Source organism: Leptopilina heterotoma, unplaced genomic scaffold, assembly GCF_015476425.1.
Source record: "Leptopilina heterotoma isolate Lh14 unplaced genomic scaffold, ASM1547642v1 Lhet_1, whole genome shotgun sequence".
NCBI classification, from domain to species: Eukaryota; Metazoa; Arthropoda; class Insecta; order Hymenoptera; family Figitidae; genus Leptopilina; species Leptopilina heterotoma.
Window position 1 is genome coordinate 1636985 of NW_025110812.1, and position 25328 is coordinate 1662312.

General features: G+C 24.6%; 2 protein-coding genes across 3 annotated transcripts; one reads left to right on the forward strand and one right to left on the reverse strand.

Annotated features, from left to right (window-relative positions):
• Positions 1-289: 289 nt before the first annotated feature.
• Positions 290-23410, forward strand: LOC122512003 (odorant receptor coreceptor). 2 transcript variants are annotated; one of them, XM_043627691.1, is made up of 10 exons: positions 290-434; positions 14061-14067; positions 14304-14435; positions 16816-17199; positions 17468-17722; positions 17813-18057; positions 21927-22026; positions 22277-22381; positions 22661-22816; positions 23079-23410. In XM_043627691.1, exons 3-10 carry the CDS (start codon positions 14304-14306, stop codon positions 23127-23129), a joined length of 1428 nt encoding a protein of 475 aa, XP_043483626.1. In that variant the 5' UTR covers positions 290-434; positions 14061-14067; the 3' UTR covers positions 23130-23410. The 2 variants fall into 2 exon arrangements, with proteins under 2 accessions (XP_043483626.1, XP_043483559.1); XM_043627624.1 differs by lacking the exons at positions 290-434; positions 14061-14067 and adding an exon at positions 12302-12529 and having other exon boundaries at positions 23079-23409.
• On the reverse strand, positions 3453-6879 carry LOC122511932. The gene is made up of 9 exons (XM_043627532.1): positions 6719-6879; positions 6027-6188; positions 5709-5947; positions 5337-5594; positions 4963-5136; positions 4732-4851; positions 4192-4293; positions 3976-4071; positions 3453-3737 (listed from the first exon to the last, which is right to left on the reverse strand). Exons 1-9 carry the CDS (start codon positions 6864-6866, stop codon positions 3603-3605), a joined length of 1434 nt encoding a protein of 477 aa, XP_043483467.1. The 5' UTR covers positions 6867-6879; the 3' UTR covers positions 3453-3602.
• Positions 23411-25328: the final 1918 nt, after the last annotated feature.

The window sequence follows — 25328 nt, forward strand, 5'->3', positions numbered from 1 at the left end:
CTGCGTGTGATCAATATTTCCCCACTTTCGAAAAAATATGCAACACACCACAAATATATATATATATATATATATAGCAATTTCAAAATCATTAAAATTGTTTCTAATAAAAACATTATTCGAAATTTGTTCTTTTTTTTGCTAGATAAAGAAGTTGTAATAGGAGAAAATAATTGTTTCACAATAGTGAAATAAGTACAGAAATTTTTAGTATTTGATATACATTTTACTCACGCACGTTATGAAAACAGAAAAAAAGTGTTTTAATTATAAAAGTGCTTTATTACTGTATAATGATTAATTAAAAAAAAGTGAAAATTCAGACAATATATTACGACAATATTTCTTTGAAATTTTACCGGAATATTATTGCAGTGCAATATTGTGGCAATATTCATCAAATATTAATTCCTTCGCGGTCTGGCGAAAAAAAAGTCTCCTTTTGGACCATAAATTTTCAAACAATTTAGAAAATTATAGTTTAATTAACGATTTACGAGTTTTAAGCATTTTTGAAATTTTTTTCGATATGTTGTATCCCCCATTTTGAATTTTTAAAATCTGACATAAGATTCGGATTCAGCGACCCCATAAACCCCCGAGTGAACATTTTTATACAAATTAGTGAATTTTTAAATTTTTCTGGCTGCCATATTGTATCCGCCATTTTGAATTTTTTAAAGCTGACATTAAATTCGGATTCAGCGATCTAAAGGACCCCAAGTAACGCATTTTGATAGAAATGCATAAATTTTAAAATGTTCCGTCATCTTGGGTCGACAGATTTGTATCCGCCATTTTGAATTTTTAAATTAACAAAAAAATTTCAATTTAACAACTTTAAACCCCTTCCGACTGACGAATTTCAAGTTAAGCTGGTTAATTTTTTAAATTTTGGTAGCCATATCGAATTCGACATTTTGAATTTTTAAAATCTGTTAGGTGGAACTTTTAAATCTTGCTTCAATCTTGCTTGAATATTATGACAAACTTATCGTGAAATTTCGTATCAAGTTCAATGCAAAAACTTGTGCTATATTATTAATAGTGTTGTAAAATGATTTTTTTCTCCAATGAGATAGCAGAGAATTTTTTATTCTTTAATTTTACCACATTCATAAAAATATTTCTTACCGGTTAACCACAAAACTGTATATAAAATTTTTCAACATTCTTATAACAATAAATATTATAGGGGACAAAATTATTTTAGACACTTTTACAAAACTGACAAAAATTTCATTCTATATTTCATTTTCCTGACTTTTTCCCAATTTTTATAATGGAATTCCTGCAACGAATTTTATCATTCATGAAAGAATTTAAATATTTATAAAAATAATTTCATTCTAGCAAAGAATTTTATAAAAATTTTTTTAATAATTGATTTCTTTCGACTAATTTTATGCAAATTTTAATTTAAATAATTGAATTCCTGAGAAATTTTTATTATTCATGCGAAAATAATTGAATTCTTACGAAGATTTTTACAAAAAAAAATTTTAAATAATTGAATTTTGTTTAGAAATTTTATGAAAATAATAGATATTAAAAATCACTGAATTACGAAAAGTTTTTAAAAATAATTAAATTTTACAAAGAATAGGTACTATTAAAATTTTCGACAATAATAATTGAATGTCTAATTGTCTATGTGGTATTTTATTAAATTTTTTTGAAAATAATAGAATTCCTAAAAAGCATTTTATTATTAATTAAAATAATTGAATTCTTGCGAACGATTTTATTAGAATTTTTTAAAATAATTGAATTACCAAGAAGAAATTTATAATTTTTAAAAATAATTGAATTACCAAGAAGAAATTTATAATTTTTAAAAATAATTGAATTCTTGTGCGATAAATATTGTTATTAATGAAAATAATTGAATTTTTGCAAAGAATTTAATTAAAATGCCTCAAAATAATTGAATTTTCGGGAATAATTTTGTTATTTATCGACATTATTGAATTCTTTCGAAGAATTATTTATGTAAATAATTGAATTCTTGGGAAGAATTTAATTAAAATCTAAACGAATAATAAATTTAATAATTTCAAAAAATTAATTCAAATTCTATTTAAAATAATTGGCTTCTTTTGAACAATTTTATTAAAATATTTGAAAATAATTGAATTCCTGTGAAAAATTCTAATTTTTTGTAAATAATATTGAATTCTTCCAAAGAATTTAAAAAAAACATTTTTTTAAATAATTGATTTTTTCGAGGAATTGAAATTAAAATTACAAGAATAATTTAATTTTTTGAGCAATTCCTGTAAAATTGTATTTAAAATAATTGAAATCCTCATATGAATTTTATTATTTATAAAAATAATTGAATAATTGCTTAGAATTTTATTATAATTTTCAAAAATAATTGAATTCCTGAGAAGAATTTCATTATTTATATAAAAATAATTGAATTATTGCGAAAAATTTTATTAAAATGTTTAAAAAGAATTGAATTTCTGTGAAAATTTTTGTTATTTTTGAAAATAATTAAATTCTTCATAAGAATTTTATAAACATTATTTTAAATAACTAATTTGAATTTTAATTAAATTCGTGTGGAAATTTTATTATTCATGAAAATAATTGAATTTTGGATGAATTTTATCAATTTTTTTTTTTTAAATAATTGAATTCTTTTGCAAATTTTTATTAAAATACTAGATATTGGAAATAATTGAATTTTGAATATTTTTTTGAAAATAATTGAATCGTTTTAAAAAATTTGATTATAATAAATATTAAATAAAACATACGAGATTGAAATATTATCTGTTTTTAAAAATGCATTAAATCCTGTTTTCACAAATTTTCTATTAAATTCTATTTATATAGGAATTGGACCATATGTACATTAAGTTACAACTACTGTGCGATGTCTTGTTCATAAAGCATAATCAAGATCACGATTTTATACGATTGCAGCATATAGTTTTGCTTGAAATTACGAAAGTAATTCGCGAGTGCATTTCAGGTATACGCATGCATTATAAATTTCAAACCGTGTTTGCATTTTTATTGTAAATTTATTTTCCGGCGAAAGAGAGCAAAAAAAAAGTCGTAATTATGCAACATTTTTAAAAATTAATTTATTCCATTAATATAATAAAAGGAAAAATAAAATTTATTTCCATAATTCGAATAATTTTGTATTAGAATAGTTTTGTATTTTACTGATTACTAATTTAAAAAAATTATTTAAATTCTATTTATTAAAGATTTAATTAATTTAATGTATTCGTTTTTTTAAACTATTTAACTTATTTTATAAAAATAAAACGTGTTTTAAATTTTACTTTTAAGGCATTAAAAGAAAATATACTCGTTGCAATGTTTTTTTTTATTGAAATTTCATATTTACAAAATTTCAAGTTTATAATTATTAGCAAACAAAAATTACATGTTTCTTTTTTCTTATAAACATAAAAAAAGCACGAGAGTAGATATAATTTAACTTCGAATGAAATTAAAAAAAATTAATGAAGAAAAAAAAATTTGATTTTATTTCAAAAAAAAAGATAAAGAAAAAGGGAAAAAAGTTTTAGGACAAAAAAATGTTTTTAATTAAAGAAAAATAAAATAGAAAGTTTTTAGAATTGAAAAAGTAATAGAGCAGCGAAGGACGTTGCTACGCTAATTACAACGGTCGAGGTTTGTTTTGAGTAATCGGATGCCTCCGAAATAGCATTATTATTTTCCGTCTCATTTCCTCCATTTGTATTGTTCTAAATGGAAAAAAATAAGAGTTAATTTTCATAACTTTTTCACAATTTTTGATTTAATTTTTAATTTTTCTTAATAAATAAATAAATAGAAAGACTAAAAAATAATAAACAAAATGGAAAACATTAAGAGTTAATTTTCAAAACTTTTTGATAATCACGATTTAATTAAACAAATTTTTTTAATAAATAAATTAATAGAAAGATTGGAAAATAATAAATAAAAAATAAATATAAATACCTGAAAATTTTCTTCAAATTGAATATGTTCTTCATCAACTTTGCTATAAATGTTAACTTCCTCCTCACTCTTCTTGGCAGTAGTTGACTTTTCTTCCTTAAAATTAAAAATTTTCTTAAAAGTTAAAAAAATATTTATTCTCTACTTATGGTTATTTTTCCTTTTTTTAATGTTAAATTTTAAATTAAATTTAATTAAATGTTTATAATACTCAACAATTGTATTCCTTATAACGTCGTCAACAGTCGTGATTTTTGTTTCATTGATTGTTTCATTAGCACCCTTTGAATTATTTCCAGCAATCACTTTTTCTAATTTCTATGAAAAATAAAATAATTAATAATTATTTATACAAATATATTTTGTTATATAGAAAATTATTTTTTTTATTTCATTTTATTTCTTTTTCCTATTTTTCCAAATTAAAAATTAAACTCTCTCCGAAATGATAATTCAATTATAGTTTATTTTTTAGTCTTTAACGATAATTTTTTGTCTTTATTAAATTAAAATTATTTTAAAATTCAGTGAAATCGAATCAAAATTCTAAGAAGTTGTTGAAACTCTGATTTTGCGCATGTCGTGACATGCGCAAAAGATAAACTAGTCATGAGCGTGCGCAGAAGAGGGACTTTCGCAACAGTAATTTTTACACTCAAATGCGCAGAAGGATTAGATGTTTAATTTTTAATTTCAATTAATTTTGATTAAATAAAGTAGTAAAGATAAATTAAATTAAAAGTAAAAATACTCAACAGTTACAGCAGGTACAATAACATCAAGAGTAGAATTTGTCATCGAATCCACAATATTTGTAACGTTCGTTGAATTACCGACATCCAAAGTATTATTCTCCAAAGATGAATTCGTCAATTGCTGTATAAAAATCATAAAATTGGAAACGTTAATTTATTTTTACAAAATTTTTTTTTTTTATTTTTTTTTAGCAGAGACTTTGTAGGGAAATCGATAAGAAGGAATATTTACCAAATTCTGTAAAGAAGCCACTGCAACTTCAGGAGGTAATATGGTCGTTATCGATGACACATTGGCAATTGTTGAATTTGTAATTTCCTTCTTATCAGGGACATTCGTTGTCAAATCAGCAATCGTATTATTGATCCCATCAGTCACATTTTGAGTCAGTGTCGAAGCCTCCACCTTGAATTAAATTTAAAAAAATCATATTTGTGTTTTTTTCTAAAGGCGTACACTTTGGACATGCGCAGAAGTTCTGAACTAACTTGGAGCATGCGCAGAAGCTCTAACTATACGTTCAGAAATTGCGCAAATAGACGAAAAGTGATGAAAATTGGAAAATAATTATTTCTACAAAAGGATAATTAAAATAATTTAATTACCACTACATCAGGAACTTGATTTTTGACAGTTCTTTTGGAATGTCTCTTCTTAAGATCAAATTTTCGATTAAAGGATTCAAATTTACACCAAAGTCCCTCGCAATTTGATGCTGTACGTTTCACTAATAGAGGAAGATCCAAAATTGAAGTTGCTTCATTAAAATTTGTCGATCCAGGGCCACGAGCAAAAAATGGAATTCCTTTCCCCTCCTCGGAGCAAGTTCCCGTCACAAGTAAAAGTGTGTCCTCACTCGAAACCTATTGATTAAATTTAAAAAATTTAATTATAAAAAAAAAATTTTTTTTATTACTTTCCAATTTGTAAAAAAAAAATAAAATAATTTCTTTTGAAAAATTCAAAATTTTCTTAACCTGCTTTATGAAATCAACAGCCGCTGAAAGTTCATTGCCAGGTGAAAATGCAATGAAAACAAAATTTTTATCATCAGGCAAAAATTTTGTTTTTGCAATTGTGTCCTTCACTAATTCCACTAAATTCCCTTTGAGATCTTCAATTTTCTCCTTATTATTGAATAAGGAAATTAACCATTTTTCAAACATGGCGATTCTAATCATTGAGAATTGTCCAAAAAATCCATTCAATTCTTCCTCTGTAATAAAAAAAAATTGTTGGAAAATTTTCTTTTGAAAAAAAAAATTTCTCTAAATAATAAATATTTTTCTTTTTACCTCCTGTCAATTTGTCAAAGGGTAATTTTTCTTTATTTAAATCCATCAGATGCCAATTATTTTGCAATTTGGAATGCTCGCCAAATAATTCCATGCGAAGAATTGGCGCCTCTCTCGCAAGTAAAGAAGACTCAAGATTGACTTTTGTTGATGGAAAAATTTCTGTAAACAAAATTTTCAAATTCAAAATAAATAATAATAGTTCAGTACAAAAAATAAATATGGGAACAATAAGGGTGCAGTCCCATGGCACCGTTTTGCGTTGCGTTTTGTAACTAGGCCATTAGTGCAAATATAGCAAACATATATCTCCATCTCTCTCATACTCATTGCCTAGTTACAAAACGCAACGCAAAACGCTGCCATGGGAATTCAGCCTAAGGCTGGAGTCCCATGACAGCGTTTTGCGTTGCGTTTTGTAACTAGGCCATGAGTGTGAGAGAGATACAGATATAGGTTTGCTCTATTTGCACTCATTGCCTAGTTACAAAACGCAACGCAAAACGCTACCATGGGACTCCAGCCTACGAAAAAAGGGAAATAACATAAAAGTGAGAAAAAAAAGTGTGCGCCATCTGTATGAGCATTCAATTGCATAAAAGCGCGGTAATATTTAAAAATATTTAATTATATTGAACTTCAAGAAATTATTATAATCGCTAAAAGAAATGTTTGTTTAAATTTAATTTTACCATTAATTTCCAAAGTTCTTTTCAATTTTTGCCGTGTAACAACACTGGTCATTATCATTTTCATCCGATGAGCCCACTCCAATAAATTTACCACGTTCCTTTGTAGAAATCCTCGACAATCGCATTCCGATAAATATTCAGAATTCATGCTTTTTTCTAGGGGAAATTTGTAGAAATTTTCCTCATGCCGACAACCCTTAAATTAATTATAATTTATTTTCAAAAAAATTGACAAATTACAAATTTACAATAAAAATAAAAAAATTAATAAATATAGATCTATTAATTAGTAATTTCTATAAATATAAATTTCTATATAAATAATCTTTAAATTACTAATTTCGATCGTTTAACTTTAATACAAAAATATTAAATTTAATAAATTCATAACTTAAATAAATACAAAATCATAGAATTATTAATATTAGAAATAGAAAATGAATTTTGAAATTATTTCTGAAATTAAATAATTGAAAATAACAAATAATAATTCTAAAATTAATTAATTTAATGATTTAGTGAATTAATTATGGTAAATAATACAAAATAAACTTAAAATTATAATTAATATAATTAATTAATTATTTATCATAAATAATAAAAAATAATCTTGAAATTCAATAAATTTAGTAATAAATTAATTATGATAAATAATAGAAAATAAAATTGAAATTAATTAATTTAATAAATTTATTTAATTAATAATTTTATAAATAAGGAAATAAGTAAAGAAATAATTTTTAAATTAATTAATTAAATTAATTAAGGTTAAAAATATAAAAAATGATATTGAAATTTGTGAATGTAATTAATTATTTATTATTAACGAATAAAAAAACAATAAAAAAATATTATTGAAATTAATAAATTCAATTATTTACGTTAAAAAAATAATTTTGAAATTAATTAATTTAATTAAAAAAAGCTACAAACTTGAAAATATCCATGAATGGGAAAATTGTGTGATTTTTGTAAATCCCTCCAAATATTTTCACCCCTCGTTCCAGATTCTTGAATAAAAAGCAAAATCACATTCTTCGGCTTTTCTTCAGCGTTAATTGTCTTCAATGAATCTTCATCATCATTATCCAATGGAATAATGAATTCTTCAATAAGTCGTGGAAAACTGTTGAGATTTTCATGAAAATTTGTTATTGACGATCTTGAAGATTCCCTATTTTTAAAATAAATAAAATGTAAATAAATCTAAATTAAATATAAAATAAATAAATAATAAAAAAATAAATAAATAAATAATATTAAATAACAAATAAAAATTAATAATAAAATAAAATATTTTCTCTATGTGGAGGCAATGCAATAAAATAATTAAATAAATAAATTAAAATATACAAAGAAAAATTAAATTGTAATATAAAAAAGAAAGAAATAAAAATAATTTCATTTTGGATATAAAATAAAAAATTTGTACCTTTCTCTAATAGACGAATTCTCATCTAAAGCTGTTTCATTCAATGGTATGAAAAATGGAATTTTTTCTGCTACCCTCTCTAAATTGTGAAAATTCAAAAAAAAAAATTATTTCTTTGTCATATAATTCATTGTTATTGGATTTAAATAAAATGCAAATATCAAATTCTTTTAAAGTAATTTCAAACTATTCACTGAATTGAAAGAAATTATTAATTATTAATTTTCACTTTGATATGGAAAATGTATGTTTATAAAAAAATGATGCAATTAAAATTAAAAAATTAAAATTAGCATTATTAAAAATTAAAAATTGCAAATAATAAAATATCAAATAAACAATCAAAAATAATAAAAAAATAATAATTTCTTTCAATATTCTATACAATAATTTATTGGGAATTTTCCCTGTTTTTTTTCTAATTTTAAAGAAAAATTTAAATACCGTGTCTACTGAGGGATAGTCCTTGACAAATTGCTATAAGAATCGAAATTCCAATGAAGAATGAAAAAATTTTCACCTTCATACCTGAAATTAAAGATCAATTTTTTTTAAAGAGTAATTCAATAATTTTTCTTTGTTTGATAAATGTAAAAAAAACTAATTATTTAAATGCATATTTCAATATTTAAAAACTTTATTTTTAAGTTAACATTATAATAAAAATTATTTTTACATACTAAAAAATGCAAAAAACAAAAAAATTATTGAAATTAACAAAATAAATAAATAAAATTTTTATTTTTTAATTACAATTTTATTGAATTATATTCTCACTTTTTTAAATTTGAAAGTGTAAATAAAATTAATTTTTGCAAAAATATTTTTTCAATCATCAAAAAAAGAAAGGGATTTTTACCTGACAATTTCAGTAATTAATTATTACAGACGTTACAGATATGATGAATTTTCTTTTTGGATTTTTTATATTTTTTCGAAGATTTTTTCTGAAAATTAACTTATTTTCGCTTTCGAATAATATGTCACGAGAAATATGTCAAAAAAATAATAATAACTGCGTTACTAAGGCGATTCAAACAAAAGACTATTCAAATTGAATTTTTACCTGTAGATTCAAAAAGAAATTTGAAAACTAAAAAAAAACCAACTAGTTTTTATAATTATAATTGTAATTTATCATCAACTATTTAAAAATAGTTATTTTGCAAAAAAATCTTTTTTTTCGTTTTTATAAATATAATCAAAATGACAAGAAAATGGTTTTGAATGAAATGATAAAAAAATAGGTTAAAATTTTTTAAATTTCAAAAAATGACTGCGAAAAATAACAATTTGTTTATTTGCACTTACCTCTTTTATTTGTAGGATTACCAGCATTGTGGATAAATTAAAATGTACAATATTTCAAAAAATTATTAAATTAAAAATTTGCAAACTTGATTTTTCGTAATTTTATTTTTTGCTCTTAAATTAATAAGTTTTAATTCATTTTAAGTAATAGAGAACGTATATTTATTATTAAAAATATTACGAGTATTAATAAGTTTTTCAAAAAATTTTTTATTTAAAAAAATCACTTTGTCTTTTTTTAGTTACATTATTTAATTTTTTAACTTACTTTAAGAATCTTATGAAAATTGTAATGTACATTATTTAACATATTTTTTTATAACAAAGTTAATTGGTCAAAATTTAAAAATTCAAAATGGCGGCGTTTAAATGTCGACCCAGAAATTTAAAAATTAATAGAATTTATCTGAATATGCTCACTCGGCAGTCTTTGGAGTTAAAGAATCCAAATCTTTGATCAAAATTAAAAAATTCAAAATAGACAGATTCGATAAGTTTAAAATTTTTTTGATCGCCATTTTGAATTTTTAAATTTTGACAAAAGAACTTTTGACGTAATCTGAAAGTAAATTTAACTAAAAATGAGTTGTTATTAAGTATTTCATTAGTAAAATTATTTGTTTTTAACTAATTAAAATTTAATTTAATTAAATTAATTAATTAATTAATTAATTAATTAATTTAATTTAATTTAATTAAATTAAATTAATTAATTAATTAATTAATTAATTAATTTAATTTAATTTAATTTAATTTAATTTAATTTAATTTAATTTAATTTAATTTAATTCATTTAATTTTTTATTTATTTTTTTTTCTCTTAATGATTTCATTCTCCCTGAATTCAATTTTATAAAAACTAATTTGAATTAGGGATTTACATTTTGTCTTTGAATTAGTAAAATTTATTAATAAATAGCAATTTCTAATAATTTATTGATAAATATTTTAAATTTAAATATTTTAATGATTTGTGATAATATTATTACCACAAAAAAATCATTATAATTTGAAATTTGAAATTATTAAAAATATTGAGAATAAATAATTAATTACCAATTAATTAATTTCAAAGGTGGAAGAAAAAAAAATAAGTATTTTTAAATATCCTATCGTATGGGTAATTAGAAATAATTTCAAAAATTGATTTCTCATTATACGGCAAATGGAACCATATAATTAGGAATATCGTTAACGACTCGTCAAATAAATTACACCTTTTTGTAGCACATATTACAATGGTATAATTTTATATACATATGTGTATTTGAATGGTTTTTCATTCTATTGTCACAAGAATTAGAATTATCAATAATTAATTTGCTTTTACAATAGTTGTCTTAAAGGATGGACATACATTATATAAGTCGATAAATACATGCGGAATGCTATATACAATATTTGACAACTCATTTATATATAGGTCAATAATTATATATGAACTATTGTTTTTTACTATTTTTAGACAATTGACCTTAAAACTATCCTTAAATTTAAATTATTGTCTCTGCAATATAAATTATTTTATACAAATTAGAGATAATCATATATTATAAATTTTGCCATGCGAAAAAAAAATTCGATAAAAATGTAATGTAGTCAATTCTTTACAATTCAGTGTATAATTTATTTTAATTGAATGTCTTATTTGTTTATTAATAAAATTATTTAAAATTGTTTATATTTATATATTTTTAATTTATATTCCATAATTTTTTTTGTCTCATTTATAAAATTTATAAAAAAAATTATCTACTTCATTTAAAAATTTATTTTTTAAAGTATTTTAATAAAATAAATTTACGTATTTTTATTTTGAAATTAATAAAATAGAAAAAAATTGTTAAATAATATTATTTTATTAAATTAATATTTTTCTAATAATAAATGAATAGTAATAATAAATATAAATAATAATTAATTCTTTTCAATTATTTGTTAAACATATTTTTATTGTTTCATTATGTTTTTATTATTTTTATGTTTTAGTTATTTTAATTAGTTTTTAATTTTCTATTTTTTTCTTAGTTATTATTGAATAGTTTATTTTTTTTATTTATGTCAGTTTTAACTTTTTCATTCTTATGCTTCTTTAGTTTCATATTTTAATTTCAAATCTTTTGTTTGTTTATTTTATACTTACTTTAATATTGTATGTTTTCTTAATTTTTTCATTTAATTTTTTACTTCTTTATTTTTGTATTTTGTTTAAATTTTGGTTATCAAATTGAATTTATTTTTTTTGTTACTTATTTATTTTACAATTATTTATTTATTGTTATTTATTTAATTCTATATTTTAATTTTCTATTTACTTTTCATTTTTTTTTTATTTTAATTTACTTTTTTTTATTTTTATATTTCAATGTTTATTTAATTTTAATTTTTTAATTTACTTTTTATTTATTTATTTTTATACATTTTTTACTTATTTAATTATTGTTTTTCAATTATTTTTTTGGTTTAAAAATATTTCAGAATTGTCGACAGGAATTTTTTACTTTACACGCATCAATTTGTATAATTATTTAATGTCACATTGCAAACCATAATATGACGGGTGTATCTCAAGTTCGAATTCATCTGTATAAGGATGGAAACTTGGCATCAATATCCGTTCATTTTCAATCTATGAATAATTAAGGAGAATCCACAATCTAGCGACTGTTTGAAAAAAAAATGTACAATGGCGTTCGGAAGAACGTGTGGATTACATTCGCGCAGGCGTTTAATGAAAAGCCCTCCCATTGGTCCACGTCTGGGTAGGGACGCGCAAGTCGAATTGCTTTCCATACATTAGTAGGGGCAACTATCTGTAATTAAGTATTAGTGGTGGAAAACAAAGAGGGTTGGAAAAGTGACCGATGTCGCGACGGATGCGGGCACGTTTGCTCGTTCATCCATAAATTTCTTTTTAAAAGTTGTGTGCAAAGAAAAGAGTGTTTTAACAGAAAAAAAAATTTTTTTTTCCTTTTTTTTCGTAAAAAAAATCCAATTTTTTTTGTGATTGTGTCTGTGAGACTATAATAGTGATTGAAAAAGTTTAAGGAAAACAAAAAACTTTCAAGGTACAGATCGACCTGTTGCTCTCGAACGCGTCTTTAACATCTCATTTTTTTTTCTTTTTTTTTATTTCTACTATTCGGAAAAAAATTTGCGTTTTTTATTTATAAACATTTTTTTATTTCATTAAATGATTGACAATTAATAATTCTGTTTTTTTAATTCAAAATTTGTTTGATAGAATTTCTATCAATTTTGGGGAATCACGTGAATGTTCGATGTGCCAAAAATGTGTGTGTACTGACCTTAAGGACCACTTAGATGCCTCATGTGATTTTTGGTGATTCCCCAACTATTGTCGCGTTCGCGGGAAAACACAAACAGTCACTTTTAATTATTCATTTATTATAATAAATTCAAAAAAAAAACAACAACAATTAATAACTTTTAATTCTAAATAAATAAATATAGTATTAAATTATAAACAAAGGGGAATAAAGAAATTTAATAATTAATTAAACGAAACTTTTATAAACTATAGAAACAATTTAATGACAATAACTTTACTATATAATATATATGACTAAAAAAATATGTCTAATGTGAGAAAAACTAAATTGTAGTAAAAAAAAATGTAATTATTTTTTGTCAAGAAAAATATTTGATCTTGAAATTACATTATTTAAAATTTTCACTGTCCTTCGTTATTATATATATATATATATGGATTTGCACACGTGATATAGAAATTTTCTCATTGACACCCTTGGATTGTGTCTTATTCAAGATTATAAAAATTTCAATCAATAATAACGTACGTGCAGGTGAATGCCACTTGTAAACGACAAAAATCGAACTTTATGCATCTACGGATTATTTCCCTTCTGTAAAGAAGTTTCTATAGTTGCTATATTATTCTTCTCTAGTCTTTTAATCGAACTACAATAAACAATAAATAACGAAAAAAAAGAAATAAACAATACGATAAAAAATGTTAATAATAAAAATTTTTTTTTATAAAAACAAAGAATAATAAAAAATTTAATGAAATAAAAAAAAGGAACAATAAAATAAAAACCCCAAAAAAATTATTAAAATAAAAAGTAAACTTAAGTTAAAAAATTTCAAGCAAGAAAGTTAACCCCTTTAACAGTGTTGTTAAAATAAAGTTTTCATGCCACAAGTGTGCTAAATTTTCTTTCTTTCTTTTTAAACATGATATTCTCATATTTCACGATTTCTTGAACGCTGAATCCAAATCTTTAGTCAAAATTTAAAAATCCAAAATGGCGGCCGAAAAATTTAAAAGTTAACAAAATTTTTCTGATAATGCTCACTTGGGGGTTTTTTGGGTCGGTGAATTCAAATCTTTGATGAAAATTCAAAATGGCGGCCGAGAAATTTAATAGTTAGCAGAATTTTTCTGACAATGCTCACTTGGGGGTTTTTTGGAGTCGCTGATTCCAAACCTTTGATCAAAATTTAAAAATTTAGAATGGCGGCTTCAAAATGACCGGATTGGATAACTTTTAAATTTTTTTGGTCGACATTTTGGACCCGCCATTTTTAATTTGTTAATTATGACCTAATGATTAGGATTCAGGTAACACAAAAAACTTTATAATAGTCAATGACATTCATAATATATGATTATTAAAGGCATTTTCATGTTGGAAACCGCTACAGTGAAGGGGTTAATAAAAATAATTGTCAGCAAACAAATATTGAATAAAATAATTTTAATTTAATTTTACCGATAAAGTGAAAAAGTAATAATAGAAAAATAAATAATGAAAAAATTGGAAAATTGTAATAAGTAAAGTGATTTTGAAATTTTAGATGATGAAATTCAAGCAACAGGGCTTGGTCTCAGACCTAATGCCCAATCTTCGATTGATGCAAATCAGTGGACACTTTATGTTTAATTATTATGGTGATGCAAAGAAATTCGCTCACAAAATTTACTGTAGTGTAAGTACAATTTTTAAATATCTTTTTTATTTGTGTATATGTAAATAATGAAAATATAGCTATACCACTATGATCCCTCAAAGTTACTGAATAATATGGCTAGAGTAACAAGTCTTGTCTTAAAAGAGTAAGAAGGGGTTCTTTCTCCTTTGTTGTGGTGCTTGATGGCATCACAACAAAAATGCTTAGAAAAAAAATGCTTAAAAAAAATGCTTAGAAATCTCAATAATCAGAGATATTATGCCAAAGTTATGTAGATGATTTCCTTATAATTGTAAGAGGGCATACTATTGAGACCCTCTTGGAACTTACGGAAAGTGCACTTAAGATTGTCAAAGACTGGTACAATCCAGCGGGACTTTCTATGAACTCAGATAAAACGAAGATAGTAGTTTTCACAAAAAAATACAGGGTTCCAAGTTTAGAGATAAACCGATATTTTATGGTAAAGAAATTTCTTTTTTCGAATCAGCTAAGTAATCCTGGATAATAAGCTGAGTTGGGAGGAACATTTCGAAGATCGGTATGGAAGGTTCTGTACTGCTTTTTGGACGTGTAGAAGGGTAATAGGTTCATCGTGGGAACTGATACCTAATATGGTGAACTGGCTCTATCAGATGATTTTAAAATCCAGATTTCTACAAACAGTGGTTGTTTGGTGGTCTAGGACTCAACTAATAACTGTAAAAGAGAAACTGGACCAACTCTAGAAACCATTGGGTTTTTAGAGGTATTACAGGGGCTATGAGGACCACGCCAACAGCTGCGTTGGGCTTCATACTGGTGGAAGAACCTCTACATTTTACTAAAGGTCTAGCAAGCTGAGATCTGTGCATTTGTAACTTGCACCCAAATGTCCATTCCAAAAGGAACAAAGGGTAAAAGGATTAGTATTAGTGTGGATAGTCATGAGGCTCAAAGGACTCTGAAAAATCTTACAATAGAATCAAAACTCTTCGGGAAATTCCGTAGCGAAATGAATCACTCGGGTTCAGTACATAAACTTTCATCGATCTGGGTACCGGGTAATTCAGGACATTGAGGGAAATGAAAGAGTAGACGTCTCAGCGTTGACTAGGATCAGACTTTCTAGCTGGGGCCAAGCAATCAGTGACTTTGAGCAAGATGGCAAATTATCGATAGAAAAGATACTGGACTTCTGGAAGAGAATAGAACTCTGAATAAGTTGCATTAAAACAAGCGAACTGGAGTTTGGTACAATGGGTCTCAAGGGATTTGAATTGTGCCCCACTCTGCTTACTGCTAGCCTGGATTTTCTCGTAGAGCAGTAGCATACAGATGATGATGGAAAGCGTCGTGTCGGTCCGGCAAGTCTAAGATTGATCTGACTCCCTAGGCAGGTAAACGTGATTTCATCCGATAGACCTAACGAACTCTGGGTACCTGAATTTGAAGGCCCGCTCTTGGTGTCGTCGATTCGAATAGGACTCACCAACTGTGGACCCTGATTAGTCAGCGTAAGAGAATAATTAATCCACAAGCCATTGTGTATCGTAAGAGGCCACTAAGGGGTTTTTGCATTTGAACACATTACATCTATTTCGTACAGGTATAGTGAGTCTTCGGTCTGGAAGCAGAACCTTCTCGAAGTCCCCTCTGGTAGTCCCTGAGGCTTGTCCTCGCTAATTCACTCCTGCTTCTGATGGGGTATTATCGGGGCCAATACGACTGCAACTAACTGCTTCTCCATTTCATTGGCTACCAGTCTTCTTGTATTCTGGGTACTGTCTATCTTTCGTCTGGACTCGTTTAAGAGAGTAATTCTCTCGTTAGAATTATTAAGAGGCCCTGGGCCTCTTTCTTTTTGTTATGGTTCAACGTTGTCTAAATTAGGTCTACACCATCGGTGAGCGAAGTTCAGCTCAGCAGGAACCTCTATGAGGTGCACGCTGTGAACTTTGTCGTCCCTCTCCTTTCTAAGATCCTCGGATTTTACTAGAATGCTTCCTGTGGAGCAATGGTATTGAAAAGGTTTGCCAAATCAATGCCGTTTCTCTACGTCACGTACTGCTTCCTCTCTTAAACATGGATATTTGCTTTAACATTGGGATTATAGTTTAAATAAAAGGATTCCACTATGACGTCAAGGATAATGATCATCTCTTTACCTTATCATCAGAAAAATATTTTTACTTTAGGTTGGATGAACCTTTAACCCAAAATTGATATTTACAAATTTACCATTAAATTAACCCTATTGGTAATTCATAACCACAATCCCACTTAAGATTCTACCTTAACACTGACTTATAATTTATTACAGATACCTCGATTAACCATATAAAATCCCGATACCTTAATTTGTAGAACATCAGACAAAAAATTTTCATCGTTATTAAAAAAAAAAATTAAATTACAGGTTCATTTCTTCCTGATCCTCATGCAATTTGGATGTATGGCATTTAATTTGGTGCTCGAAAGTGGTGATGTCGATGATTTAACAGCTAATACGATAACAATGCTTTTCTTCACGCACAGCGTGGTGAAAATTATATACTTTGGCGTGAGGAGTAAACTTTTTTACAGAACATTAGCAATCTGGAATAATCCAAATAGTCATCCATTATTCGCAGAAAGTAATGCCAGATATCATTCTATAGCCTTGACAAAAATGAGAAGATTACTATTTTGTGTGGGAGCAGCAACTTGTCTTGCAGTTTTTTCCTGGACAACTCTCACATTTATTGGCGATTCCGTAAAAACTATCACTGATCCGGTGACAAATGAAACATCAACCGTTGAGGTAATTTTAGAACTTTTTTTTATTTATCCTTGGACCCCAAAAAGCGAGAGAATTATAAGTAGATTCAGAATATAAATGTCTTTTGTTTCAAAATTACCCTAATTGAGACATTGAGAGTATCAACGTCTTTAGTATCCCAGTGAATATGCATCGCTAATGATGCTTGAATTCCAACATAGAAGCTTATAAAAAATTCTAAAATGTCGAATTAAAAGCATAATAACAAAATGAATGAAACGTTTACTAATCTTTTCGGTTAATTTCTCAGATCCCAAGACTGATGCTTCGAGCATGGTATCCATTTGACGCTAGACATGGAATGAAACATGTTCTTATGCTCATATACCAATTTTACTTCCTCCTTGTAACAATGACAGACTCAAATTCATTGGACGTCCTCTTCTGCTCATGGTTATTGTTCGCCTGCGAACAACTTCAGCATCTTAAACAAATAATGAAGCCCCTCATGGAGCTCAGTGCCACTTTGGATACGGTCGTACCAAACAGCAGTGAATTATTTAAGGTCAGTGTCCACAAAAGGAAAACCGTTTACTAATTCTGAATTTAATTTTTCAACAAAATATTAAATTCTATTAATAAAATTACTTTCAAGGCTGGAAGTGCAGAGCACCTTAGAGATAGTCAAGTGCCACCAAATGAAGGAGGTGAAAATAACATGTTAGATCTTGACGTTCGAGGGATTTACAGTAATCGTCAAGATTTCACTGCGACCTTTAGGCCAACAGCAGGAATGACATTTAATGGTGGAGTTGGTCCAAATGGACTAACAAAGAAGCAAGAAATGCTCGTAAGAAGTGCCATCAAGTACTGGGTTGAAAGACATAAGCACGTCGTGAGGTGAGCTTTAATTATTATTCATCATTTCTCTAGAATTTAATCGACTTTACATTTAATCGTCTTCACATTCATAGAAATAAGTCACTATTTATCAACTAAGCATATAAAAGCATTACTAAAAAAATTTTCATTTATATTATTTGTAAATGATATAAATGTTGGAGGGAACTATTTTTAATTTTGAATCATAGTTTGATTATTCAACATATCGAACTAATTCACAAACTATTTCATCAATTCACTTGTCAAATGATCCCTAACAGAAAAAAAACTTCCAATTTTCATTGAACAAAGATTACATGTGGTTAAAAATTTTACCTACAAACATAAATTGGAAAACGTTCATTGCAAAAAAGAAATAAACGTTACTTTTGCTTATACATAATATAAAATCGAAATGGTGCACGTGATCGTGTATAAGATTGAAACGACGAACTGTTAAAGACTTAAAGTCTCTACATAGTTTTAACAATTGTATAGGTTCTGAATCATTCACAATAAAGTATTCTATATGCCAGTTGCTTGAAATACTATCAGTTTCATGTAAATTCTTCGAAAGTAAATATTTTTGAGTCTCACTGAAATTTATAATTCATAGTAACAATAATCTAATAGAATATCCATTTTCGATAAAATGGAAAATTTATCTTTTTATTGCAATAACAATCCCACATTCAGGTATCTGGATCAACAGATTTTCCACTTTCGGCTACAAATAATAATAATAATAATTATGACAATGTTATTGGAATAGTAATATTATTAATACTATTACAATTATTATTATTACAAAACATAATTTATTGTCAAGAAAAAAGTTAAAAGTTTTGGTGATTCTCTGGTAACAGATGACAGTTATGTGACATCAAAGAGATGTTAGAAAGTCTACGAGTGTTGAAGTTCTCACATTTATAAAATATTAATGAGCAGTATGCGCGATATTGACCGCAACGGGGGCCGTACTCTATAGTCGACCAATTCGCCGGGAAGAGTACGACTGATAAACAATTGTCCCAACAATAACACGCAAATTATATATTAACATTTTTTTTCTTTAAAAAGTTGAATTAAATTATTAATTTTTGTTTTCTGATTAACATACATAAATGATGTGGAAAATTCATATCTCAGATGAAAAATATAGTAATTACGCAGAGAAACCTACAGGGGAGGTATATAATTCAATAATTCATTTCATTATCCATTATATTAAGTCGAGAAGACAATTTTTTGTCAAATGTGTCAATATACGAGGATATACAAAACACATAGTCAATAAATAACCCTAATGAAATATTAATTACTATATAAATATTGAGAGAATATTCTTTTATAGGGTCAAGTGGATTTAATATTTGAACAAATAATCTACTTTTTATGTACGAAGTACAGAAAGTTGTTCTTCTTTCTATACCTTAGTAGGAAGCGAGGAATTGAAAATTTTCATAGTTTTAAATTACATTTCTTTTCTATTCTTTTGTAGCATAATAACATAAATTGATAACACAATAGTATAGAGACAATAATTTTAAATTCCTTTTTAATATTCATAAGGTGAATACAAAGAAAACGGAAGGAATGAAAAAAAATTGTACTGTAATTTCCACTTATGTTTGTATTTATACTATTAACCCGTTAATGCCCATGAGCACAGTACGCAGATATAAAATAAGTAACCATATTGGGATCCTGGCATAGACTCTAATAATAATGTTTGAGAGGCGAACTTAGTAGCAGACGAATTGGATTTATTATTACAATTAAGAAATAAAATTAAGTCTGATTAAAATTTAAGGCATCTAAACTTAATTTCTTTAAAAATTTATCGTAATCATAAATTTTCCAAATAAAAAATGTAACACTAATGCGTTGGTATTCTTCAATAATGTCACAAACACTGAAAGGGATATTAATGCTCGAACAGTTCCTATAATTATTGATTTATTTGATTCTGTATTGTAGAATTTTCACTTCCATGACAAATAAGCATTGAAATCACCGTTTTATTAGAAAATCATATTCTGTTCCTTATTGAAACTTTATAATTAAAAAAAGTTTATTCAGTAAAAATTGTTTTGACAAGAAATAATAAAATGAACTCGAATTAACCCTTAAACACATAAGATGTGCTGTTTTTCAACATGAATTTCAATCTCTTACAATTGGTGTACAGAAGCCATAAAAATATTCAAACATCCGTTTCTTACCATATTTGGGATCACTCTTTCAAATGACATTGGCAAAATTTTCCAAAAATGACATTAAACCCATCTTTTTTTTCAAAAATAGTCTAAAAAGTCTAGTTTTTTTAAATGTAATTTAAGAAAAAAATTTTTCTGTCATAACGTTCTTTAAATAGAGAAAAAAGTGTCCAAAAGATTTTAATTGAAAAATATCCATTAGTATATATTTTAATTTGTTTCGATTTTGAATTTAAAAAAGCGCTTGTCAGCCAAAAAAATTTATTAATTTTACCTAAAATGACAAACTTTTTCACAATTACTCAAATTTAATTGAAATTTGTTACTCTGGGGTTTCTGAGAACGCTAATTCCAAAAATTCAAAATGGCGGATCCAAAATGGCGAATTAATTTTTTATAATTACTCAAATCTGATTGAAATTTGTTACTCGGGGGTTTTTGAGGTCGCTGATTACAAATCTGAATCCCGATTCAATAAAAAGTTTTTAAAAAAAGTAAATAATAAATTGATAAAATAAAAAAAAGAAATTAAAAATCAAAGTTCGTTTTTGTAAGTATTCGAGAATAGATTTATGAACAGGTACCTGGATTTTGAAAAAATTTATTCATTTTTAAATGTATCACATAAGCTTCGTTCGTTGTCTCAGATGAAGAGCATTTTGAAATACAAAGCGAAAAATTGTGAAAATTGACATTGTTATGATAAAAAATTAATATAATTAATTTAAATAAATTATAAATAGAAATAAAAAAAGTTTTATTTTTAAAAAATTGTAAAAGAATAATACAGTGATTAGAAAAGTGCTTTAGTGATTAAAGAACTGTTGTATTGGTAAAAAAGTGTTTTAATATTAAAAGTGTTTTTTGTCAACAGAGAATTTTAATTAATGTGAATTTTAAGAATTATAAAAGTAAAATTGTTAACATGTTAGTAATTTACTTCATTTTTAAGGGGGAAAAAAGTAATTTTCTATTTTGCGAAATTTTATATTATCTGTTGTTAAAAATATTATTGTTATTGCCTCAAGGTACTACAAGTATTTATTGATCAAATAGAATGGCAATGAATAACATTAACTGCTATTATACTCTTTTAAATAAATAATTTTTCAAGTCAACTACTTGTTACATCAACTTTTCGTTGTTTTTGCCTCTTGGTCATATAATTAAATTAAGTTGAACTTCTAAGCTTATAAAGACTACATTCCAACATTAATAAATTAGTTAAGTAATGACATTTTACGAGCTTTCAAGTACACGTCATTGCATCAGTTTTTAATGAATTAGCCATGAGGCTAATACAATGAATTTTTAAGAAGGCATTTCTTTTCAAGGAAATCGTTAAATTTTTACGTAAACTTAATCATGGACATAATCATTAATTATTTTCAATAATTTTTGTTTTCCTCAAGTAATTTTTAAATATGAAAAATAATTATTATGCATATAATATACGGACGATTAAATTTTTAAAATTATCATCCACCTCACGATTTTGACTATAGTTGGGAAAAATAATCACGACATTATTTCAGTTTTTTTAATAACTCCTCAAGAGTGAAGATTTAAAAATAATCCATATTTTCCTTATTTTTTTACTTTTTTTTTTTAGAAAATTTTGAACTTTTCAGAGGTTACGGAAATTGAAAATTTTTTGTTATATTCTAGATTGGTAACGGCTGTTGGCGATGCTTATGGCGTGGCACTGCTATTACACATGTTGGCAACGACTATAACTCTAACTCTACTTGCATATCAAGCTACAAAGGTAATTTTTCAATAAATTGAAATTTTACGAAACAATGAATAAAATAAAGTATAAAAACTTTTAACTGTTAAAGTTCTTGTTTTATATATATATATATATATATATATATATATATATATATATATATATATATATAGAATTGTTTGGAAAAAAAATTGTTTTCTTTTATACTTTTTAAAAACAATGTATAATATTGTACTTTTTTTTATTAAAAAAAAACTTTTTTTGTAAACTCTTACAATTTTAATAGGTAAATGGAATTAACGTTTATGCTGCTTCCACAATTGGTTACTTGTTATACACACTGGGTCAAGTATTTCTTTTCTGCATTTTTGGCAACCGACTCATCGAAGAGGTAACTTTCTGACAATTAAAATAATTAAACTTTTCTTAATTTTAATTACGAAATCTTTTAAAAAATAGTATTTGAAATTTTCAAAATGACGAATCTAAAATGTCCGAGCGCCAATAGAGCGGTAATTTTTAAAATAATTTTTTTAAACTTCTAATTGTTTATTAACAAACAAGATTATATTGTCGAAAGTTTATTTAATTTTTACTTTTACATAATTTATATATTTTACTTAAAATTTAATGTAAAAGTGATGAAAAAAAAAAATTACTAATTTTCCAGAGTTCCTCAGTCATGGAAGCTGCTTATTCTTGTCATTGGTACGATGGTTCGGAGGAGGCAAAAACTTTTGTTCAAATTGTATGTCAACAGTGTCAAAAAGCAATGTCAATATCAGGGGCGAAGTTTTTCACAGTATCCCTCGACTTGTTCGCTTCGGTGAGAATTTATTAATTTTTTTATTTTATTTTATCTTTTTTTAACAAAATTTTTAAAATGGTTACAAAATAAATTAATTTATTAAAACAAAAAAAAAATGAAATTAAATAGTAAATTTAAAAATTAGATAATAATTATTAAAATAATAAAAATAAATTAAAAAATTTTGTTAATTATTTCAAAAAAATAATAAATAAATGAAATAAATAAATAAAAAGTAAATAAAAATTTCAATTAAATTATAATTATTTTTAATTAACAGGTTTTGGGAGCTGTCGTTACATACTTCATGGTGTTAGTGCAACTTAAATGAACATCAAACATTACTAACTGTACACTTCAAAAAATGTACCGAAGAATTGAAACGAAAATTTTCTTTTTTATTCCAAGTCTCCAGATGTGGATTCTTTTTTAATGTGTAACTAAAATTTAATCGCAGATCCAGGGGGAACATCTTTCTTAAAAAAAAAAAAAAATATTCACCCCTTCCAAAAATCTTTTCTGAATCCATCGCTGCTGAAATTTTACTATTTTTTTACAAAAAAAATAAATTTTCTTTTTTCTTCTATTAAATAATAAATTATTATTTTTTGAAAATGAATTAATTCATTTATTATTGCTTAATATTAATTTTAAATTAATTAATAAATAGGTAATGAACTTTTATTCAATTATTAATTAATATTTACTTTCAATTGTTGAGTTTATGATTATTAATTTTTAAGAAATTGATTTATCAATTTTCGAACGAGTTATACAAGTGAAAAAGAAAATTTCATTTAAAATAGAATTTAAAAAAAATATCAATTTGTTGAAATAAAATACAAAAACCAGAAAGTTTTAGAATTTATAAGCGTTAGATTTAATAATAATAACAAAAACTTTCTCAATTTTATATTACATAAAATTGTTTATTAACTCGAGATATTAGATAATAATTTTAATAACCAAAAATTAGCTCTTAAGTGTAAGAAAAATTATGTAAAACAAATTTTAACAATTTATTTTAAACTTTTGAAAAAGTGTTAAAACAATAATTTTTACTTCTTTAAGAAAACAAAAGTCATTGTTTAATTAAAATTCTAGTATTTAAAAATTGTCAAGTGATTTGCATTGGATAATTTTAATTGTGTCTTTTTTTTTAAGAAAAACATTCTTTTTATAAAATTATAAGCTTGTCATTCATACTTTGAAAATATAGTTGTATAATGTTTATTGTTTTGCACAAGAAAAAATCAATCTTAGGAAAATTTTATTTTAAAATTTAAAAATTATTTTTAAAATTATTATTTTATATTTGTTACATTATTTTTAAAAAATATTTTTAATTCATTAAGTATTGTATGATATTATTTTTTTTTTAATTTCCGATAAAACATTCTTGAAATATTTAAAACAAAAAAAATTTTTAATATTAATTTATAACAGCAAAAAATGGTTAATTAAAAAACACATTTATTCTTCTTCGAATTTAACATTTTTTTATATATATATTTATATTATAAAATATTAATTGGGGAAAAATGTACGCTGTATTTTAGAAAAACAAATTTAAGATTCAAAGCAAAAAAATTATTTTTTGCTATTTCACAATTTTTCTGAACTACTTTTAATGAAACATATAAAAAGTAATAAAAATAGAAAATGTTACTATATCGTTTTTTTTTCTTTTTGAAAATTAGAATTAAAAATATTGCTGTGTATTTTTATTTAGATAAATTTATTTTATTCTAATAATATTAAAATTTTAGCTTTTAAATTAAATTTCATTAATAGAATAGAAAATTAGAAATTTTTATTAATTCTAATTTTCAAAATAATATATGTTAAAAATATTAAGGTGAAAATTTGTGAAAATTTTTTTTTAAATATTATTAAGAAAATACAAATTTAGGTCTACGTTATTTAAACATTAATAATTTACTTATATAAATATGAAAAAAAACATAATGGAAATATTTTTAATAATCACTCTGCCTAGCCGTTTAAGGTACATATTACTTTATATTTGTAAATCTATGAATGTTGATCGTTGACAATATTCACCTTGTATTTTATTCCACCGGCATTATAATAATTATAAATCATCTGACGCAGGAACAAATGAAAACTATATTTATTAATTTATAAAATTTTTTAAAAAGTGCCAAATGGCAAAATTTTGAATTTTCTATTTAGTTTTCTATATTATAGAACAGAATTCTAATAATAATTTAACGAAATTTTTTAAGATTCTATTATATTTTTGATTAGTTACTTTTTACTTTAAAAATTAAAAACAAAAAAGTTTTCTTTTTCCTGAGAAAAAAAAACACATAATGTAAATACAAATAAGAAAGACAAATAACAAACAACAGTTAAATAGTAAAAGAAGGAAATTATAATCTTTCAAGATTTTGTAAAGAAAAACCTGTGATTCCGGTATCTATACTATTATAAATTTATTTTAATTCACTATATTTCTTAACGCAAATTTAATTTAAGAGTTCAGAGACAGAAATTTACGTTCTAA

What these genes read in the sequence shown, in the direction of transcription:
- LOC122511932 (XM_043627532.1), bottom strand. Translation starts at nt 6,866, where the DNA reads ATGAATTCTGAATATTTATCGGAATGCGATTGTCGAGGATTTCTACAA. An exon ending in CTGTTGATTTCATAAAGCAG is followed by an intron (nt 5,595 to 5,708) that starts GTTAAGAAAATT and finishes TTTAATCAATAG; the next exon opens with GTTTCGAGTGAGGACACACT. An exon ending in ACGTTATAAGGAATACAATT is followed by an intron (nt 4,072 to 4,191) that starts GTTGAGTATTAT and finishes TTTAATTTTAAG; the next exon opens with GAAGAAAAGTCAACTACTGC.
- LOC122512003 (XM_043627691.1), top strand. Translation starts at nt 14,304, where the DNA reads ATGATGAAATTCAAGCAACAGGGCTTGGTCTCAGACCTAATGCCCAAT. An exon ending in ACAGCAGTGAATTATTTAAG is followed by an intron (nt 17,723 to 17,812) that starts GTCAGTGTCCAC and finishes ATTACTTTCAAG; the next exon opens with GCTGGAAGTGCAGAGCACCT. An exon ending in TTGCATATCAAGCTACAAAG is followed by an intron (nt 22,027 to 22,276) that starts GTAATTTTTCAA and finishes CAATTTTAATAG; the next exon opens with GTAAATGGAATTAACGTTTA.